The sequence below is a fragment of the Zerene cesonia genome, chromosome 19 (assembly GCF_012273895.1).
Source record: "Zerene cesonia ecotype Mississippi chromosome 19, Zerene_cesonia_1.1, whole genome shotgun sequence".
Lineage (NCBI taxonomy): Eukaryota > Metazoa > Arthropoda > Insecta > Lepidoptera > Pieridae > Zerene > Zerene cesonia.
In genome coordinates, this window is record NC_052120.1 from 675,654 (window position 1) to 693,425 (window position 17,772).

General features: G+C 33.5%; 1 protein-coding gene across 1 annotated transcript in view; it reads left to right on the forward strand.

Annotated features, from left to right (window-relative positions):
* The window catches only part of LOC119834278 (leucine-rich repeat-containing protein 24), a 65,492-nt gene that overhangs the window by 45,501 nt on the left and 2,219 nt on the right, over positions 1-17,772 (forward strand). The window contains exon 2 of the mRNA XM_038358613.1: positions 15,558-17,765. Coding sequence (XP_038214541.1) covers positions 15,603-17,765 — 2,163 coding nt within the window. The 5' untranslated portion in view covers positions 15,558-15,602. The remainder of the gene's footprint in view (positions 1-15,557; positions 17,766-17,772) is intronic.

Sequence of the window (17,772 nt, forward strand, 5' to 3'; positions counted from 1 at the left end):
AAGTAATAAATGTTATTTGCAGTTAACAATTTTCTTTTTTCTTTATTACAATATTTATGGCAAGACTAGGTATAACACGATATGTCTAACATCTCTGTTTTTACTTATGTTATTAAATTGTGTAACGTTTTTTAATAAGTGCGATTAAATATGTAATGCATATTTTGTGAGTTTTATCCAATGTCAGGTATATAGTTAATAAAAAAAATTAAAGGAATAGGGTTAAAGGTTTGCCATTTTATAATATATTATCCTCTTGCCCTGGCTTCACCTTTACCCATGATAAAATACCTAAGTTACTCGAAATAAAAGTAGTAGTCTCAAACTATCTATGTACCAAATTTCATCAACATCAGTTCAATGTTTTAGTCTTGACGAAGATTATTCTCTTGTATTTATGATGTAAGTAGAGATAGACAAAACAAAAAATAATTAGATAATACCTAAGCTATTGTTTTCAAGATATCTTTTTATAGAAATAAGTATTGTAAAGGGAATTGATAGAACTGCATTTCATACCAGACTATGCCATAAAGTTTTCGTGTATCTACTCTGTAGCTCTGTTTAAACAAAACAATAGAAATTTTAGGTTTCGCTTCGTTTTTTAAACCGACGAAATAATGTCTTATTCCTACAGAAAAAGCGTGTCTAAGTGTTCTCATTGATTTTTTTAACCTACGCATTCCTACGTAATTATAACTTTCTTACAGAAATTTGTGGTATATTTAAGAGCCCAATCCGCCCCTGGGCCATTGTATACCAACGCGCCCAGCCGTATTTCGTAGACAAATGATTATTTTGATTAATTAAGGTACCCCACTGAGCTTTTGTAATCCCTTCATTACCTTTAGTAACCAATTAGGAAATATCATTTGCGAAATTGGCAACTCTGGCTGCGAAATCAAATTAAAACTATAACAATATACAGATATTTTGGCTTTGTGAATTACTTTGATTATTATTTTACGTGTTATTGTTTTTGCTGTGTATTTTAAACATTGTTTGGCTTAGTTTGGCTTATGTGGGTGTGCGTTCATATTCGTTTAATTTATTAACTAAAATATTGTACTAAAATTGTTGGAAAATTATTCTTTAATTAAATTGCCATAAAATCTTTAATAATCTAATACTTATAAATCTAAGGAAGGGACTTATGTAATTATATTATGCATTTATTTTAATTGTTATTTTATAAAGAAACAATTTACATAGAAGATTTTCACTTATTATATATATTAATAATTGAATTCACAGATATAAACAATCACAAATATGAGAAGTCTTTTTTCTTGTTTTATTATATTACGATACGTAAGCGATCACCACCGCCCACGCACATTTACAGAAGTACGTTTGCAAATGCGTTTCCCCCCTTTTAAATATGTTTGACGGTGAGAAGAAAAGAATAGACTGATAAAAGAAAGCAGAAAGGAAAACGGGCGTCCAACTCCCCGACTTGCAATACATAATATAATATGCGAATGCTACATTCGCATATTAGTATTTACACTGATCTCCTCCGGTGTGAGCTTGCCGAAACGTACTGACTCCACATTTAAAATTGTAAGTGAATTTTTGGCAATTCTGATAAAAATTTAATTTAAACGAAATATTCTATCAACGCCTGAAATTTAATTGAAAATTAAATTTCACTGAAAAGCCAATTAGATATTACTCTGAACTTGGCTCAATTTCAATTGATACAATCATTTTAAATTGAATTTCAATACCATCTCAATACACACGATTCTCCGGAGTTTGTCAGTTAATCATTTTCAAGCATTATTCCCACAACAAATTACAACCTAGGTCCATCATTATCGCGATACATCAAGATATTTCCACGCGATTTCAAATAATTCATTAAAACAAAATTGTTTATAATTTTCACAACATGTAAAATCTCTTTGACCACGAATAGCAGCATCCAGTCAATTTTATAGTCTGTGGATATCGATCGGCTCAAGTCGCTGCTGGCCAGTTCAGAGTCGTGGATAAGAGATATCGTTCACACGTACTCATAATATTGTTATGTACTGCCCTTTCTACTCTGTTTAGATATCTGATAACATTGGGACGTGCTGCGAATTGATCATTGTCTCACTATTGTTACATGTGTATTTTTTGCTCTCTATTCTGGATGGATACAATTATTAAGATACAAAAAGTAGTAGTTTGCTATGGTTTTAAAATGTGAAAAGCGGCAGTGAAATTGTTTCAATAAAACTGTATAAAATACAGGTTATATAAGCGTTTTTGTAAATGTTATATGCAAATATATTCATACGTAGAGGTTAACAAATTAATAGTTAAAATGAGTATATAAATCTTCAAACTGATATATTATTTTGATTTTATATTGTTGATTTTTTTATATAAATTATTGTACATAATTCAATTATTCAAACTCGTTAATAATAAGTCATACAAAAAATTTATCCACATACCCACCCATTTATATCTTAGTATAAACTCCTTCTACAAGCATTTATGAAAAATGAGAATCATTCATGACTAAAAAGTATGAAAATTGTAGAATATAACAATAACGAAAGTATTTCATCAGAATTGGCGATATACCGTTCTTCTTTTCAACTACTTCTTAATAGAATTTGAATAATACATTAAGTGTATATAAAAGCAATTTTATGCTTAAAAATTTATAAACATTAAGCGTGTATCCTTAATATACCATTAAAATTAAACTTGGTTTTACAACAAATTCTATGAAGAGTAGTACTTTATGTGCATTGAATAGACACAGTAAAGCAAAAGTTAATTTAGAGTTACAGAATTTACCAAAATGTAATTATTACATAATATAAAAGCTTAAGGTAGCATTTTTCCTAGAATATGACTCAAAAGGCCTGTAAAGCCAATTAAAGTTAAGACTCAAAGAAAAAATTTTATATCTCAATTTTTCCTTACAAATTACGTCATAAAAATAGCCAATTGAGTTTTTTATGCTTTACAAGAAGTTTTCTTCTTGGGGCTTGAATCCATAACCTTTCAGTGACGTTAACCTTTAACTACTATACTAGAGGGCGGTCAAAATAAAGTTGTTAACGTACAGGAAAATTTACATGCAAATAACTTCCAGGTAGCCGTTGAACGTAGGATGCCTAACATCATTATAGATTCATAATATTTACTGAGACGCTTTCGACGTGGTACAATATAATGGTGATATAATATATTTTATAGCCCAAAATCATCCAAATATATATGAATAAACTCTTTGTTATTTATAAATAACTAGCATTTGCCCAGGGCTTCGCACGCACATTGATTCGGAGTAGTTTAATAGATCTTATCATACATATAAACCGTCCTCTTGAATCACTTTATCTATAAAAAACCCCATCAAAATCGGTTGCGTAGTTTAAAGATTTAAGCATACATAGGGACAGAAAAAGTGACTTTGTTTTATTCTATGTAGTGATACTCTAAATAAACATCGATTTCAAATCCCATTTTCACATTTCATTATTAACTTCTTAAGATCAACACTTCACTTTAATGCAAACTTTCAAAGTGTGTTTATTGAAGTTAAAGGCGACACCAAGAAAACTTAAGATTAAAAAGGTTTCACCCTCTCAAATTTCTCATCACGATAGACGCCTAAAGTTACTGAAGGGAGGATTTGGAAAACATATAATATTATGGTTATAGGCTGGGGGTTGTATATTGCTTTTTTATCAAGTATAAAGTACTAGCTGTTCGCTCCGGCTCCGCCCGTCAGTTATATATAGCCTATGTCACTCAGTAAAGCTTCTCTGATTGTGCAAGACTTTTATTGGTCCAGTGTGTAAAACATTACAAACATACAAAAATACAAAAATCTCCTCTTAATAATATCAGTGCAGATTATAGGTTCCATTTATTGAATGATAAGAAAATTTGCTAAGAAATCACGTAGTTGTGTGTATGTGTTAGTAGGAGAGGCTTTTGTATTTAAGTTCATTAGTAACTGATTTTGGAATGGTATAGACATAAAATTAATATGTCTGACGTGGGTGCAACACGGAGCACAACTAGTATGCGTGTATTTTTCAAAGTTGAATACAATTCTAGGTTCCTGCGACGTGTATAGAGCAACTCAATTCTATATACATAAACATTCTCGCTCAAGAAGCTTTTCAGTTTGATAATTTAAATTTTTACACTGTGTCTTCGCTCGTGTGCTAGCAGTACTAGCGTGTTCCGGTGGGTAAGGAGCCGGGACCCGTATCCTTTTCTTCTTCCTTCCCCGTCATCAGCGCATATATGTACCCACTGCTGGGACACAGGCCTTCTATGAAGGTTCAGGCCACAATCCACCACGCTGGCCAAGTGCCGGTTGGCAAATGTTATGTCGTCGAACTTTTGATTCTTGGACATACCAGCATTCCTCGGCTATTCTGTAATTCCTGTCGTCAATCTTTATACTTTATTTAAAAGCGGGCAACGCATTTCAGCGTCCCATGCTATGTAATTGCTCACCATCGGTGATCGCTAACCCTCACTTCAACCAACAGCTCATTGCTCAGCCCCTACATCATTAAACAAAATAATAAAATCTCAACGTAACATAACATAAATGTTCTAAATCGAACAGCGATTTATGCGGGAGTACTCGGCTATTGAATTGAAATCCGGTTAACCTAGAAACAGTTTCTGACCGGATCTAACGGTGAAGCGTGTTCGGCCACGTTGAACCTACGGAAGATCATAGATAGCCTTCAGTGCTGAATTTTAGATGGCAACTATCGATTCATATTTGGGAGTGAAAACTTAGCTTATTTCCCATATTTCGATGAACCTGATTGTAGTGATAAAATATAATTAGCGATCCTCCCCGGCTTCGCCCGAGGTACATATATAGCCTTCCTCAATAAATAGGCTATAATGTTGTCGTTGAGATTAGTGCGTTTAAACAAACAAATAAACTCTTCAGCTTTTTGATATTAGTGTAGATAACTCAAACTTAAACATTTATTTGTTCATTTAGACTTCTAGAAGCATCGTTAAATAGCCTTCATTATATAGATTAATAATAACTATGTACTACCGGTTCGGAAAGCGGTTTCTACAGAGTTGAACCGGTAAGTATCTCTGTAGTCTCTTTAAAAATCATGTCAGTTCACAATAAAGAAATGGGTTTATAGGGTTCCGCATGACAACACAAAATAAACACTGCTGTCTTTTTTATAGCTTCACAAGTTGGCACTTAAAGTTTTTTAAGCAAGGATAAGTATTTTAAGCAAGGATAACGCATATATATTCTGAATACCTAACCTAGTTCTAGTAACATTATATCATAATATCAAAAAGAAATAAAAAGATTTCTTTTCACATTCTTATGTGAATAAAACAATACAGATAATCCCAAAAATTAATTCCTTATAATACAGCTATCTTTTAAGCAATTATTTTCACAATTCCAAATCTTTCGAAATTTCTAATATTCCAATACAAATAATTTTGCAATAAATATTATTTTGTAGTAATCGTACGTTATTCTATAAGCTTCCTCGATAAATGGACTATTTAATTTTTGTTTTTATTCGAATCAGTATTTCCCAGGATTGGCACTTTCAACCAACGAACAAGTAATAACATTTAAAAAGTAGCCTGCCTGGTAGAGATCACTTGTAGACGATAAGGCATATTTTACATTATTTTATGTGTGTAAATAAGTTGTACCAATGCTATTGTATCGCAAATTATTAGACTAAAAAACGAGTATAAGATAATTGGAATGTGAAATATTCTAGAATATTCTAATAGCAATAAATGAATAATTATTATGGAAACAAATAACCTGACTGCTCGTGCTTTAAGTTTTAATGTAATAACGTTATTTCATTGCATATCAATATTGCAAGGGTAAGAAAATAGAAACAACTTCTCAACAACTCCTCCTGTTTTGAATTTTCAGGCACCATTTTGTTAATTTACAGAGCCCATGTCATTTCCATAATTCTGCCTATTACAAGGGCACCCCATGTCAAAATACGTGCACCGATTTAGGCTGTAGGGCGTGCCAAAGCTTATATATATATGGGACATACAAAGTCACATATATACGCTGGAAAAACAACCTATTTCAGTCAGTCAGGCGAAAGCAGTTTAATGATAAACAGTATACCGCGGTCTGGGACCACCGCTAAAACTAACCAAATGCAATGAACGTTATAAAAGCTGTTCATGCAACATGTAACAACTTAATATTTAAATGAACTTAACTTAAGTAAACTTATGTTATATCATTGCTGAGTTCAGTTAGCAAGTTGTGGTACAAATTGAGGTTTAAAAATTAAATGTGTTTTACGCATTAGATTGTATTGTATATAATATAATTATAATACATTAGTTTTTTTTAACTGTATTCAAAGAAAGGAGGAGATTATCAATCTAAATTAAAAAATAATGTTTAACTGTATTTTTGTGCTTGTTATCTCATAACTTTTTACTGAGTGAACCGATTTTTATGGCAGTTTTTTGATTGGAAGTTTTGAATTGGCTTCCCTGTAATTCGACGAAAAATGAAATGTTGAGTTAAATAATATAATAAAAACGTAAATCTATCTAATTTTCAAGTAGCATAAATCTAAATGCACTCAAATATAAACACTCACACTTGAAACCTGGCATACACGCACTCATGCACACAGGCACACGCACACAGACACGTCAACATCTATCACACCCTCACATCCATGGGCTTATAACGACCGCCCAAGCAAATTCAAAACGATTCGCGCATGTTTCTATAATTCACTAAGCAAAGCGTCGGAGAAATTGCAATTTTGCTTTAAATTGGAGCCGGGCAGCCATCCGCAGTTCGTTTGTTTAGGATTTTTAGAGTTCTGCTATGTTCCTTTCGCTCTTATTGCTTTGGTTGGACACCGTCAGCGAAAAACATACGAAAACACCTATGTATGTATAGGAATTCTTACTTATGATGTACCTGTGTTATTTAAAGAAAATAAGTTTAATTTCAAAAGTGTATTTTCGATTTTTAAACTCAAACTCTAACACATATTTATTCAAAAAGCACTTTTGATCAATATGTTACTGTAAAAACCCGCACTGTGGTAAATCCTAAGATTTACCGGTAAAAACTAAGATTACCAACTCTCATTGGTAAATACCCAAACGGATTTCTACTTTGGATTTTTACGACCATTGGTAAAAACTAAGATTTAACAACTCTCATTGGTAAATACCCAAACAGATTTCTACTTTGGATTTTTACGACCATGCACTTGGTAAATGTTAGAATTACCTTCAAAGGCACGGTAAATGTGGAAATATACACTTTTTATACGACAGGCTTAGTCCAAGATATTCTAATTAAAGCACACAATGCGGATGTGATAATACGTAGTTAATTAGAATATCTTGGACTAAGGCAGAAGGAAAATAATTATTTTCAACCAAAATCGTCTTCAAATTGCTAGAAAAACAGACTAAATTGAAATAGGATCACACGAAAGGCGTCAGATTTCAAATTATCACGTCAAAATTAGAATTATTCGATAGTTCCGAAATAATAAACACAAATAAAGTCAATTGAGATTATTTTCCTTTTTCATGTCAGTCAAAATCTACATTATTCTCGAGTGAAATAGGTGCAAGTTTTTATATTATTATCCAGTTTGTTTGCATTCTCGCCTATCGCCAGTGGTGAAGCTGCTGGTCAGACTTACGATATTGACTTACAAAAATGACTGTTATGTTTATCTGTATTTGTATACATGTGGGTGTTGATTATTTGTAATTGTTTTTATCGAGACAACGTGGTTGCTATGCGACAAATACCTTGAACAATAAAGATAAATAAATCCTGTTTATTTGTTATTACTATTGTTTATTAAATACATAATCTTTTATATTACATTACCTTTTTTGTTTAAAAAGTACACAGAAAGATTTAAAAAAATGTTGAAATTCGCAAAGGATTAATTGCAGATTAAAAGCAACTTTCTATCCACTTAACCCTATATCGTAAATTTATTTCTTAGCTCTTACGAGCACCTGCGTCCAACGACACTCATGTCTATTCGATGCGGTTATAACATCAGGTGACCTAGATAGTACCTAGATTTCTTTGTCAACTATAAGAAGTTTTAGTATCAGACTTGTTCCTTTTATGTTCCTAGGTTATGCAATATTTTGAATTTGGTTTAGTTTCCGACTAACGTTGTATAACGCTTGACGAGTGATCCCGTGGTACATACATAGCCAACTCTGCATACTGCATACCCAACGGTGTATTTTTGAAATTGTTCCATTATTTACTGAGCTTAACGCGATCAAACTTACAATTTATATTATTAGTAAAGATTATAAGAACTTAATGATGCAAGCTACTTTATAATTCATTGTAATGACTATTAACAATGCTAAATACGTGAAAAAAAACGATTTCAGCTTCAGCCTTACAAGTGTAGCAAAAGGGAAACCAGGACAAACTAACACATCGCTTAGTTTTTTTTCTTTTAACAATCATAGTATGTAGGTATTAGCATGTAAGATTATTGTGAAGTGAGTAATAAAGGTTTTTTATTTATTTAATAAAGCTTTTGAACTCTTCTTGCAGCGATACGTGGGGAATATGCGTGTTATGAATATTAATACAAAAATGTTAACATTTAATGCCGTAAACCTTGTTTAAACGCCACGCAAAATATAAAACATGTTTGTTCACATAATTACAATGTGTGTAATTTTTATGTCTGTATTATAAATCGCTTTAACACTTGACGTGTAGAATGAAATATGATACTGAATAGGAGAATAGTAGAAATAATAATGAGTATTGTAGTCTCAATCCTACTAATATTATAAATGCGAAAGTTTGTGAGGATGGATTTATGTGTATGTTTGTTACTCTTTCATCCGAAATCTACTGAACCGATTGCAATGAATTTTGGTACGTAGATAGCTGAACAACTGGAATAACACATTGGCTTTTTATCCGGATATTTCTACGGGATACAGACGTACGCGGGTGAAACCGCGGGGCGCAGCTAGTATATCATAATCAACAAACTATATACATTAAGTTGACCATATCATAAAGTTATAATTTTAATACACTAAATAGAATTAGTACATCATCATATTAATATTAGCGTAGAAAATTAATCAAGAGCCTTTGTCGATACAAGCCGGTCCATTATCCCAACTTACGGTAACGAGCCGTCAACTTAATTAATTATAATTAATTGATTTTCTTCACTAGTAATACTCTGTAATATTTTAATTAATCTGTGCTCTTCGCATTTTCTCTAGATATTAGGGATGTTTGAGAGCACTCTTTGTTAATGAATTAACATTATAATTGTTATAATTCCTTTTATTGCAAGAAATAAATTATATTGATTTGTTAGTATTTAGTATTTTGGAGGGAATTTCGTATATTTATAGATGGACACTTTCACCTTAATCATCACTTTACAATGCGATTAAAGAAATGGCTGTCCACTGTCCAGCAGATAAGTTTTATGCATAGCTTTGTGTTGGTATTTGTTTACGTTAATTTGAAAACCTGGCTATTTTTATTTGCAACAAACTCTTGTTTCTACCGGAATCTAAAGACAATGAGTTCAAGGTTTGTATACTAAATAATTAATATATAAAAATACGTAAGAAACGCTAAGAAACGCAGTTCAAGGTAGTCCGCTTTACGTATCCAACTCCTCGACTAATATAACAACTCACGTATTTCCTATTCTGTCGAAATCTCTGGAATAACAGCGTTTTATGTGTCGTCACAGGATTAAAAAAACCGTTAGATTTCAAGCCGCGATTGTACGTTGTAAAATATTGTCTCGTATCACTTGCTTACACTGAAAACGGTCAAGTGTAGATTGTGTGTTTTCTGTATGTTTTTTAAATAAACCCAACCTAACCTCGTACTATTCAGTATTGCCACCATTATATATAGCCCATTTGACGATTAAATGGTTTCACATAGTTTCATATACAATACATTATTGTACTATAACATATACAAATAATGCATCAAATTCGCAATTTACCACCAATCCGGAAAGCAGCTTCTACAGAGAAGGATTGGCATGAAACTCGTTATAAAAATGTTATTAATTTTACATATTATTTATAGGTATTATAATAAAGCTGCCCAAGACCTGTACTGTGGTTCTTAAGATACTTAACTGTATTCTGTGTTCTTTTTTTTTCCATTGCATCATCAGCCCATATTAGGGGGGGGGGGGCTGATGATGCAATGGAAAAAAAAAAAAAATTTTTTTTTTTTTCCATTGCAATTGGCATTAATGACACTATGTTAACCATACATCAATTAAATTCTTTACGATCAAGCGCTCTATCATCAAAAAGCTAAAATGTCTCAAAAACTGAACAAATCCACACATACTAACACGTACGTTGACAGAAGCCCACCACCCCATATATCTCAACATCCAATAACACCACAAATCATCTGAGCGAAATTGCTTCGAGCATCAGACATTATAATAAAAACATACCTTTTAGTTCAGCTTTGTTTTTTCTCAAAACATTATTTCTTATTTTTATGTGATTCTTGTGCCAACGAAAATACATTAGATTCGATGTTTAGGATTCCAGCAGTATCTCCAAGATGGATTGGCGGCTGTCAGAGAGAAAATGTTGGGTCAGGTCGACTTGCCCCTGAATAATTTATTAGGCTGAGTGCTGATAGAAATAGACATGGTTTTACAGTATTCTGTAGTAGAGCTTTTTTGTCCTATTCCTATATTTAGATCCTATTCTCTTTCGTTTCCTAGAAGACATATTAGTGCGTGTTAAAATAAGCACTAGTGTAGATCTATAGGGGTGAAATATCCGCATTATTGAGAAATATAACACGAGTTTCGCATGTAGCATATTAAAGAAAGAAGGTTGGGGAACCCAAAGAAGTGTTATCATCATCATCAGTCCCTGCAGTGGGAATATGTATGTCATACGTTCTCACTGCTGAGACACGGGTCTCCTATGAGGGTTCAAGCCATAATCTACCACTCTGGCCAGTTACGTGTTTGTAGAAGTCACATGTTGTCGAACTTTTAATTCGACATGCCGGTTTCCTGACGATTATTTCCTCCACCGTACCGAGCAGTGGTGTTGTAGATGTATTGATGAATTGAAAAATCATTTATTACTTGCACGCTCGACCGGTCTCGTACACCCAAACTACTGAGACAGACTACTCGCAATGAAGATTATAGTTACAGAAAGTATTTAAATGTAGAGTAATTTTATTCACAAAGTACATGACAATAAATAAAATAAACAGTTCACACATTTGATAAATATCTTACTTTTGTTTTTAATTTAACTTTCTTTTTTTTATATTTCATATACTGCAATGTATAGCTTATAATCTTTAGAAATTAAAAATTTCTGTACGATCGGAAGAGACTAGTTGCCCACAACACAAGGGATTCTAGTGTGGGAACTAGTGTATCTTTATAGAGTGCCAACTATTTATATGCCATTTCTTTTGATTGTATTTGATTGTATTGTTAAACAATACAATCAAATACAATCAAAAGAAATGGAATAAATAAATCATTTCATAAAAAAAAAAATTAAGACTTAAAGAGAAGTAAACACAAAAAAGAAATAAATACAGTAGCTTAAAAAGGATTATTGGTTAAATTTTATATAGAATATAATAAATTTTAATTATGAGTTTGTTAAATTAAGGTTGAAAGATTCCGCTACACATGTGTGTTCTTTTCCTTGCTTTCTCTATTCCAGCTCCTGCAGCTAATACAAAAACCTGTAAAATAATGATTTTCTTATACAAACGCAGAAAAGATACCGTTTAGAGCCGAAGCCAGCGTTACCGCAGTCCAAGGTTAGCAAACAATGGGCCACGCCGGAATGAAATGGGTCGGCCAATATGATAAATAATGCATCACATACATTACGCCGTGGGCAAGCAGGTTTTTGTATCTTCAAATATCAGATATATCTTGGGAATTTATCGTACGCCACCCGCAAGGATGTGGGTTGATTTTTGGGAATTCAAGTGAGTCGATGCGTATTGCTGATATGGTCTTTGGGGATTTTATTTGTAATAGAAATATTTGATAATTGTAGGCCTGGTTATATTATAAACGTGTTTGTAGTGAGGGGATGTGTGTAAACTCTTTGGATGGGTTTGATTTTTATAGCATTGAAATGCTTTATATACGAGACATTTTTAAAGAATTGAAAAAAATTTATCACGGACGGTTTTTTGGTAAAAATTTGCTACGGTTTGGCAACATGACGCGGATTCAAATACCGCCTCGTGATCAAATATTTTCTATTCTTTAAATATTTCTCTTTGAGTGGATCTGTAGAAAAATTGGCACAGATATTAGAGTTAGATCGGTATATAATAATTAAAAAATAAAAATAAAAAAGAAGTTATTTTCTCACATCAGTTACATAAGATAAGTTTACACATTTTCAGTATATATAAACCTGTATTTTAGGTCACCAGGCCCCCACTCCTCACTACGTTGGATCACATTTTGAGTATATATTTTGTTGAGAGAAAAGAAAACACTAGATATAAGAAAAACTACAAAGAATATACCATTATTATACCACAGTTGTAACCACCAGGAAAGCAAGGGTTTTGTATATTTTAAGAATGATAATATAATTATCATTGTGTTTATTTAGGCAAAATTATATATGAGTATATTATGCAACGTTTTACGTGTCTATAGTGAGCAAATACGTTTATAGTTTCTTGTCAGTGTTATTTTTTAGATATCCTGGCACTCCAAATGTCACAAGGGAGTCACTGACATCCTCTCGAGAAATGAAGTGCCGTATACTGAATGGCTTACTCCTTCCATACTCACACCTTTACAAATATTGTTCGTTCGTGTTTTATTAAAAAACATATTTTCTGGTGAACTTCACATCATGTTCCTATTCAGTCTAACTCGTACGCTTATTATATAGTCCTTACTGATAATATAAATGCGATAGTAACTTTGCCTGTCTATATGAAATTTTGAAATCGTGCATCGAAATCTAGTAAAGGATAATAAATCAACTTTAAACCTAACTTTATTCAGGTACTTCGTTATTTGGTGATTCAATTTGTGTAATTACTAATTGATACATTTGAATATGTGATAATTTCGATACCCATTAAATTTATAAACCGATAAAATTAATCAATCGCATTCATTTTATAATGAAATTATGTGATTCATTTAAATATGCTTTTGATTAAAATATTAACATAGTATTAAGTAACGAATTATTTAGATACAATAATTGTTTTTGATAAACCAATTTACAATAAATGATTCATTATTTCATTGGTATAATAAGGTAAATAAGGGTTCCTGGAAATCTAAATATTCCCGTGGAAATATTGGAATAAAAAGTATCAGAAATATTTCAGACAAAAATGACAACATTGTATCTGAACATAAACTAAAATTTATACAATAAAACACAATTTGTTCAAATTATTCACATGTGATATCTCTTACATTGCTTAAGTCAAGAACAGAACTATTCTAATAATTACAATCGCTCCCTCCCGTCATTAAGAAGCTGGTTACCAATCTCGTATACCGCCGTATATAGAGCTTAAAGGTGACAGTCTAAGAGTCATGAAGTTAATGAATACTGACCTACTTTCCAGGCATTATGGGTTCTGGCACAAATCAAACGCATCCGTGTCGCGGCGCATGTCTTTTATCTATCGCCAAGTTACTTGAAATCTACATTCTCATTCAGAAAAAATGAAAGAGATGGAGAGATTTTTGAGACAGAGCTATGTAGGCATAGCTCTGTTATTTTTGTACATTGGAATTAATACTATTTCAAGACGTCATGGTAACTTCTCTCGATAGATTGGATTAAGTCTCAAACAAACACATGTGTTTATGTCAATATGTATCATACATATTTCAAACGCTCAAATACTAGGAAAAGCTTCACCATACAACGAAATTGATCATAAAGAACGTAAAGTTTATTCGAGAAGTAATACATTCAAAGTTATATCTACTTTAAAAATAATTAAAGATTGAAAATATTTACTGAAACACTAAAAAAAACCAAACAAAAAGAACTTTAAGGCCGGCGATAGAAAACACAATTCATAACTTTATAAAACAACAAAGACAGCCCGGCCGTACCCTCGTCAATGTCGCCTACAATTTGACTTTTAATATATCATTTAAAACGAGAAAAGTTAATTCTCTCTTCATTTTCAAACATTTACATATAGACCGGAAGGTGGTGACACAAAATATTTAGTCAGTACTAGTATGGCTGTGTAATTACACGTTATGTAAGAACAGAAAATAAATAGTCATGTGCTGGCCGACAGCTCAATCACGTGGATTTACATTAACGAAACTTATCAGATTCCAAATGGTTGCCATAACGCCACGTTGGTATAATATTTTTGAAAACTTACGATACAACGGGAGCGAAAACGTAGTTAACAGCTTTAACTTTTTATTTAGAATTAAAAAAAAACACATCGTATTAAACAAGAGTGTTTCAAACCTGCAAATTGTTAAAGTAATGCACAAATCTTTTTAAATTCCTGGTTACGTTCTTTGAATTTTTTTATTCATCGTAAAATCAAATACAATATTTCTTCATTTGTACCTTTGTGTGTTTGTGTAATACGTATTTTCCATGAAAATTTTATATAAATTATATGTACCGAGATCCCTTTTCGATAATAACGAATATATAACAAAGATATTATAATTTGTGAAAAATAATGTTGATATTTGAAGTGTATTTTAAATACTCCTTAATAATGTAAGTGCCTAAACAGTTGAACAGTATCTGTTAAAATTTGGATAAAGATAGATTGAACTTCTTTTAGTATTTGAATCTCAATTTAAAATTTCACACATAACAAAATTTTGTCTTATCCATTTCATGCAAAATAACTTTAAAATATGACGAATTTCAGCATTCAATTTAGGTCTCACAATATATTTTTATTTACATTTCACAGATTTAGATCTACAATTCAACCTTGAGCGAAACCGCGGGTGAACGTTAGTATTATATAGCTAAAAATATAAGTTTCTATTTAACAATGAATTAACATTTGAATAATTGATACCGCGTTATACATAAAATATTACAGTAACTTAATGGACAAAGCTAATTATAAGTCAAATATTAATCCCTTCAAAGATTCGAATCACAATTGGCCTAATTGTAAAGAAATTTAAAGATAAAAACGGAATTCTTTCAGATACTTCTCAAAACAAAGTTTTGGATAACTCGATTCGTTTTAATTGACGTCAAGTAATTGGGGATCAGACTGAAAATAAATTATAAAAGAATAATAAAGCCGAATTTAGAAAATTCCCAACATCTTTATTTCAGCTGTAACAAATTACTGAGACGCTTATAAGATCGCAATTTCGAAAAACATCCAAACCAGATGGTCCAAATTGTTAACTTTATTCATCTCGAGAACAAAGCAATCGTTCAAGTATAAAAAACAATACGCCACGAATGAAAAAGTAATATCAATATCTCATTTTCGTTCTTTGTTTCAGATAATGAAAGCGTTTGGTGCCGTTTCACGGATGCCTTGAGGCAATATGAAATTTAAACGGAGTCTGGACGTGCGCCTGATCGCATTGTGTACTACGTGCATCATACTGCCGGCCATCGCGTGCCCTTCCCAATGCGTGTGTAAATGGAAGAACGGAAAACGGTACGTCGAATGTGCCGACAAAGATCTGAAGGCAATCCCCAACTCGCTAGACTCCGAAACACAAGTACTGGACTTCACGGGGAATGATTTGCAAGTGCTACAGAAGGAAACATTCCATAAACTCGGACTGTTGGACTTGCAGAAAATTTATCTACAGAGATGTCGCCTGCAGAAAATCGATAGCCTCGCGTTCAGGGGCCTCGCCAATTTAGTCGAGTTAGATCTATCCAATAATTACATCACAGTCATCCCGTCTAGCAACTTCGTCTTTTTCCCATCTCTAATGAGACTCTCTTTGAACAACAACCCTGTTACGAATATAAAAGCGCACTGCTTCCAACATCTTTCCTATTTGAATACGTTAGAACTGAGTAATTGTAAAATCGAAAGTATAGAACCGGAGGGCTTCGCCGGATTGAAGCACTTGGAATGGCTCAGATTGAACGGTAATAGGTTATCAAATATTCAAGGCGATAATTTGTTCCCCGATACGTTGCGGGGTATCGATCTCCAGAGTAATAATTGGAACTGCGATTGTCATTTGAGAGATTTACATAACTGGCTATCGAATTTCAATATGCCACACGCCGTCGAGCCAATTTGCTCGCAACCTGAGCGGCTGAAAAAGCGCACAATCACAAGTGTCGACGAATTCGATTTGGCCTGCTTGCCGAAAATCACCCCTACGACCACGTACATAGAGTCTGGCGTCGGGAACAACGTTACTCTGGAATGTATAGTAAAGGCCGTGCCAGAAGCGAAAATACAATGGTTTTATCAAGGGCAACTTATTCGTAATTATTCAACGTCCGCCGCTGAGCCTCATCATGTTTTCCACGTTGAGAACGGCGTTATTGATAAAAAGAGCGAACTGTATATTTACAATATCGGGAGCGATGATAATGGCACTTATTCATGCATCGCGGAAAATTCCGCGGGGAGGACGCGAACGAATTATACTATTAAAATTCTTATTAAAGAGGAACCCGTAGTTATCGTCGTGACATTCCCTCATAGACATTTAGTAGTTATAATAACAGTGATATTTTTAATTATCGTATTACTTATTGCCATAATTGCGGTTGTGCTGTTAAAATTCAAAACTGATACGCGCAGTCGCAAGAAGAAAGAGAGCGGTAAGGATGTAGCGTTGTGTAATCAAATGTTGCCCTCGAGCCGAGGCAACGGATCTTTGCCCAAAAACAATGGCAGCGTTATAGTGAACGCACATTCGCATCACGCGTTGCATTATACAGTGCAAACAAACCGAGATTTCGAGTCGAGCGACACGTATCAAAGCAATAACATGAAAGGCTTTGTCGACAGAAATCCTGACCTAATTAGCGACGCGGAAACGGTCGCAAACAACGCACAGAATGAGAACACAGTGTTATCGGTGTACAAAACGCAAACTGCAAACGATAGCTTTGAAGAGGAAACCGCATTCACTGCGCCAGTGCAACGACAAGTGACTTGGCAGGATCAACAGACTGTAAATAGCATGAGTTTGCCCCAAAATGCAATGTACCAGCATTCCGCTGACGTCCACTTGAACCCTGGTTGTTTCCTGGACAGCGAGGGATATCCATTCGACTATGGCCTTCCAAAGCATCCGTGCCGTGCGCCAATTATGTCAAATTACTCAGTTGTTGGACCGTTTTACCAAACTCTTCCACACAATCGAGCCAAGGGGCCAAAGCTTGCGTGTAAATTTGCCAAAGACACGGAATTCAATGCCACTTCGCCTCCATGCGCAAACTTTGAAATATTCAACGGCACAAATGTAAGGCGCACCTTAGAAGGGTATCCCGTGCCGAGAAATCGCCAAATAGCGTTTGTAGGGAATGGGACAATGTACTACAATGAAGAATTTGTGCCCTCGCCGCCTGAAGGATACAAAACTGAGCCAGTGCAATGTTGTGCCCCGCAGGAAACCTGTCCCGCTTGGAACCCAAAAGGCACCTGCGCCGTGATGGTGCCAATGGGGATCGCGGAAGCACCAGGCCGGTGCTACCAAGTGGAGACGCGATGTGTAGACACACAAACCACAGATA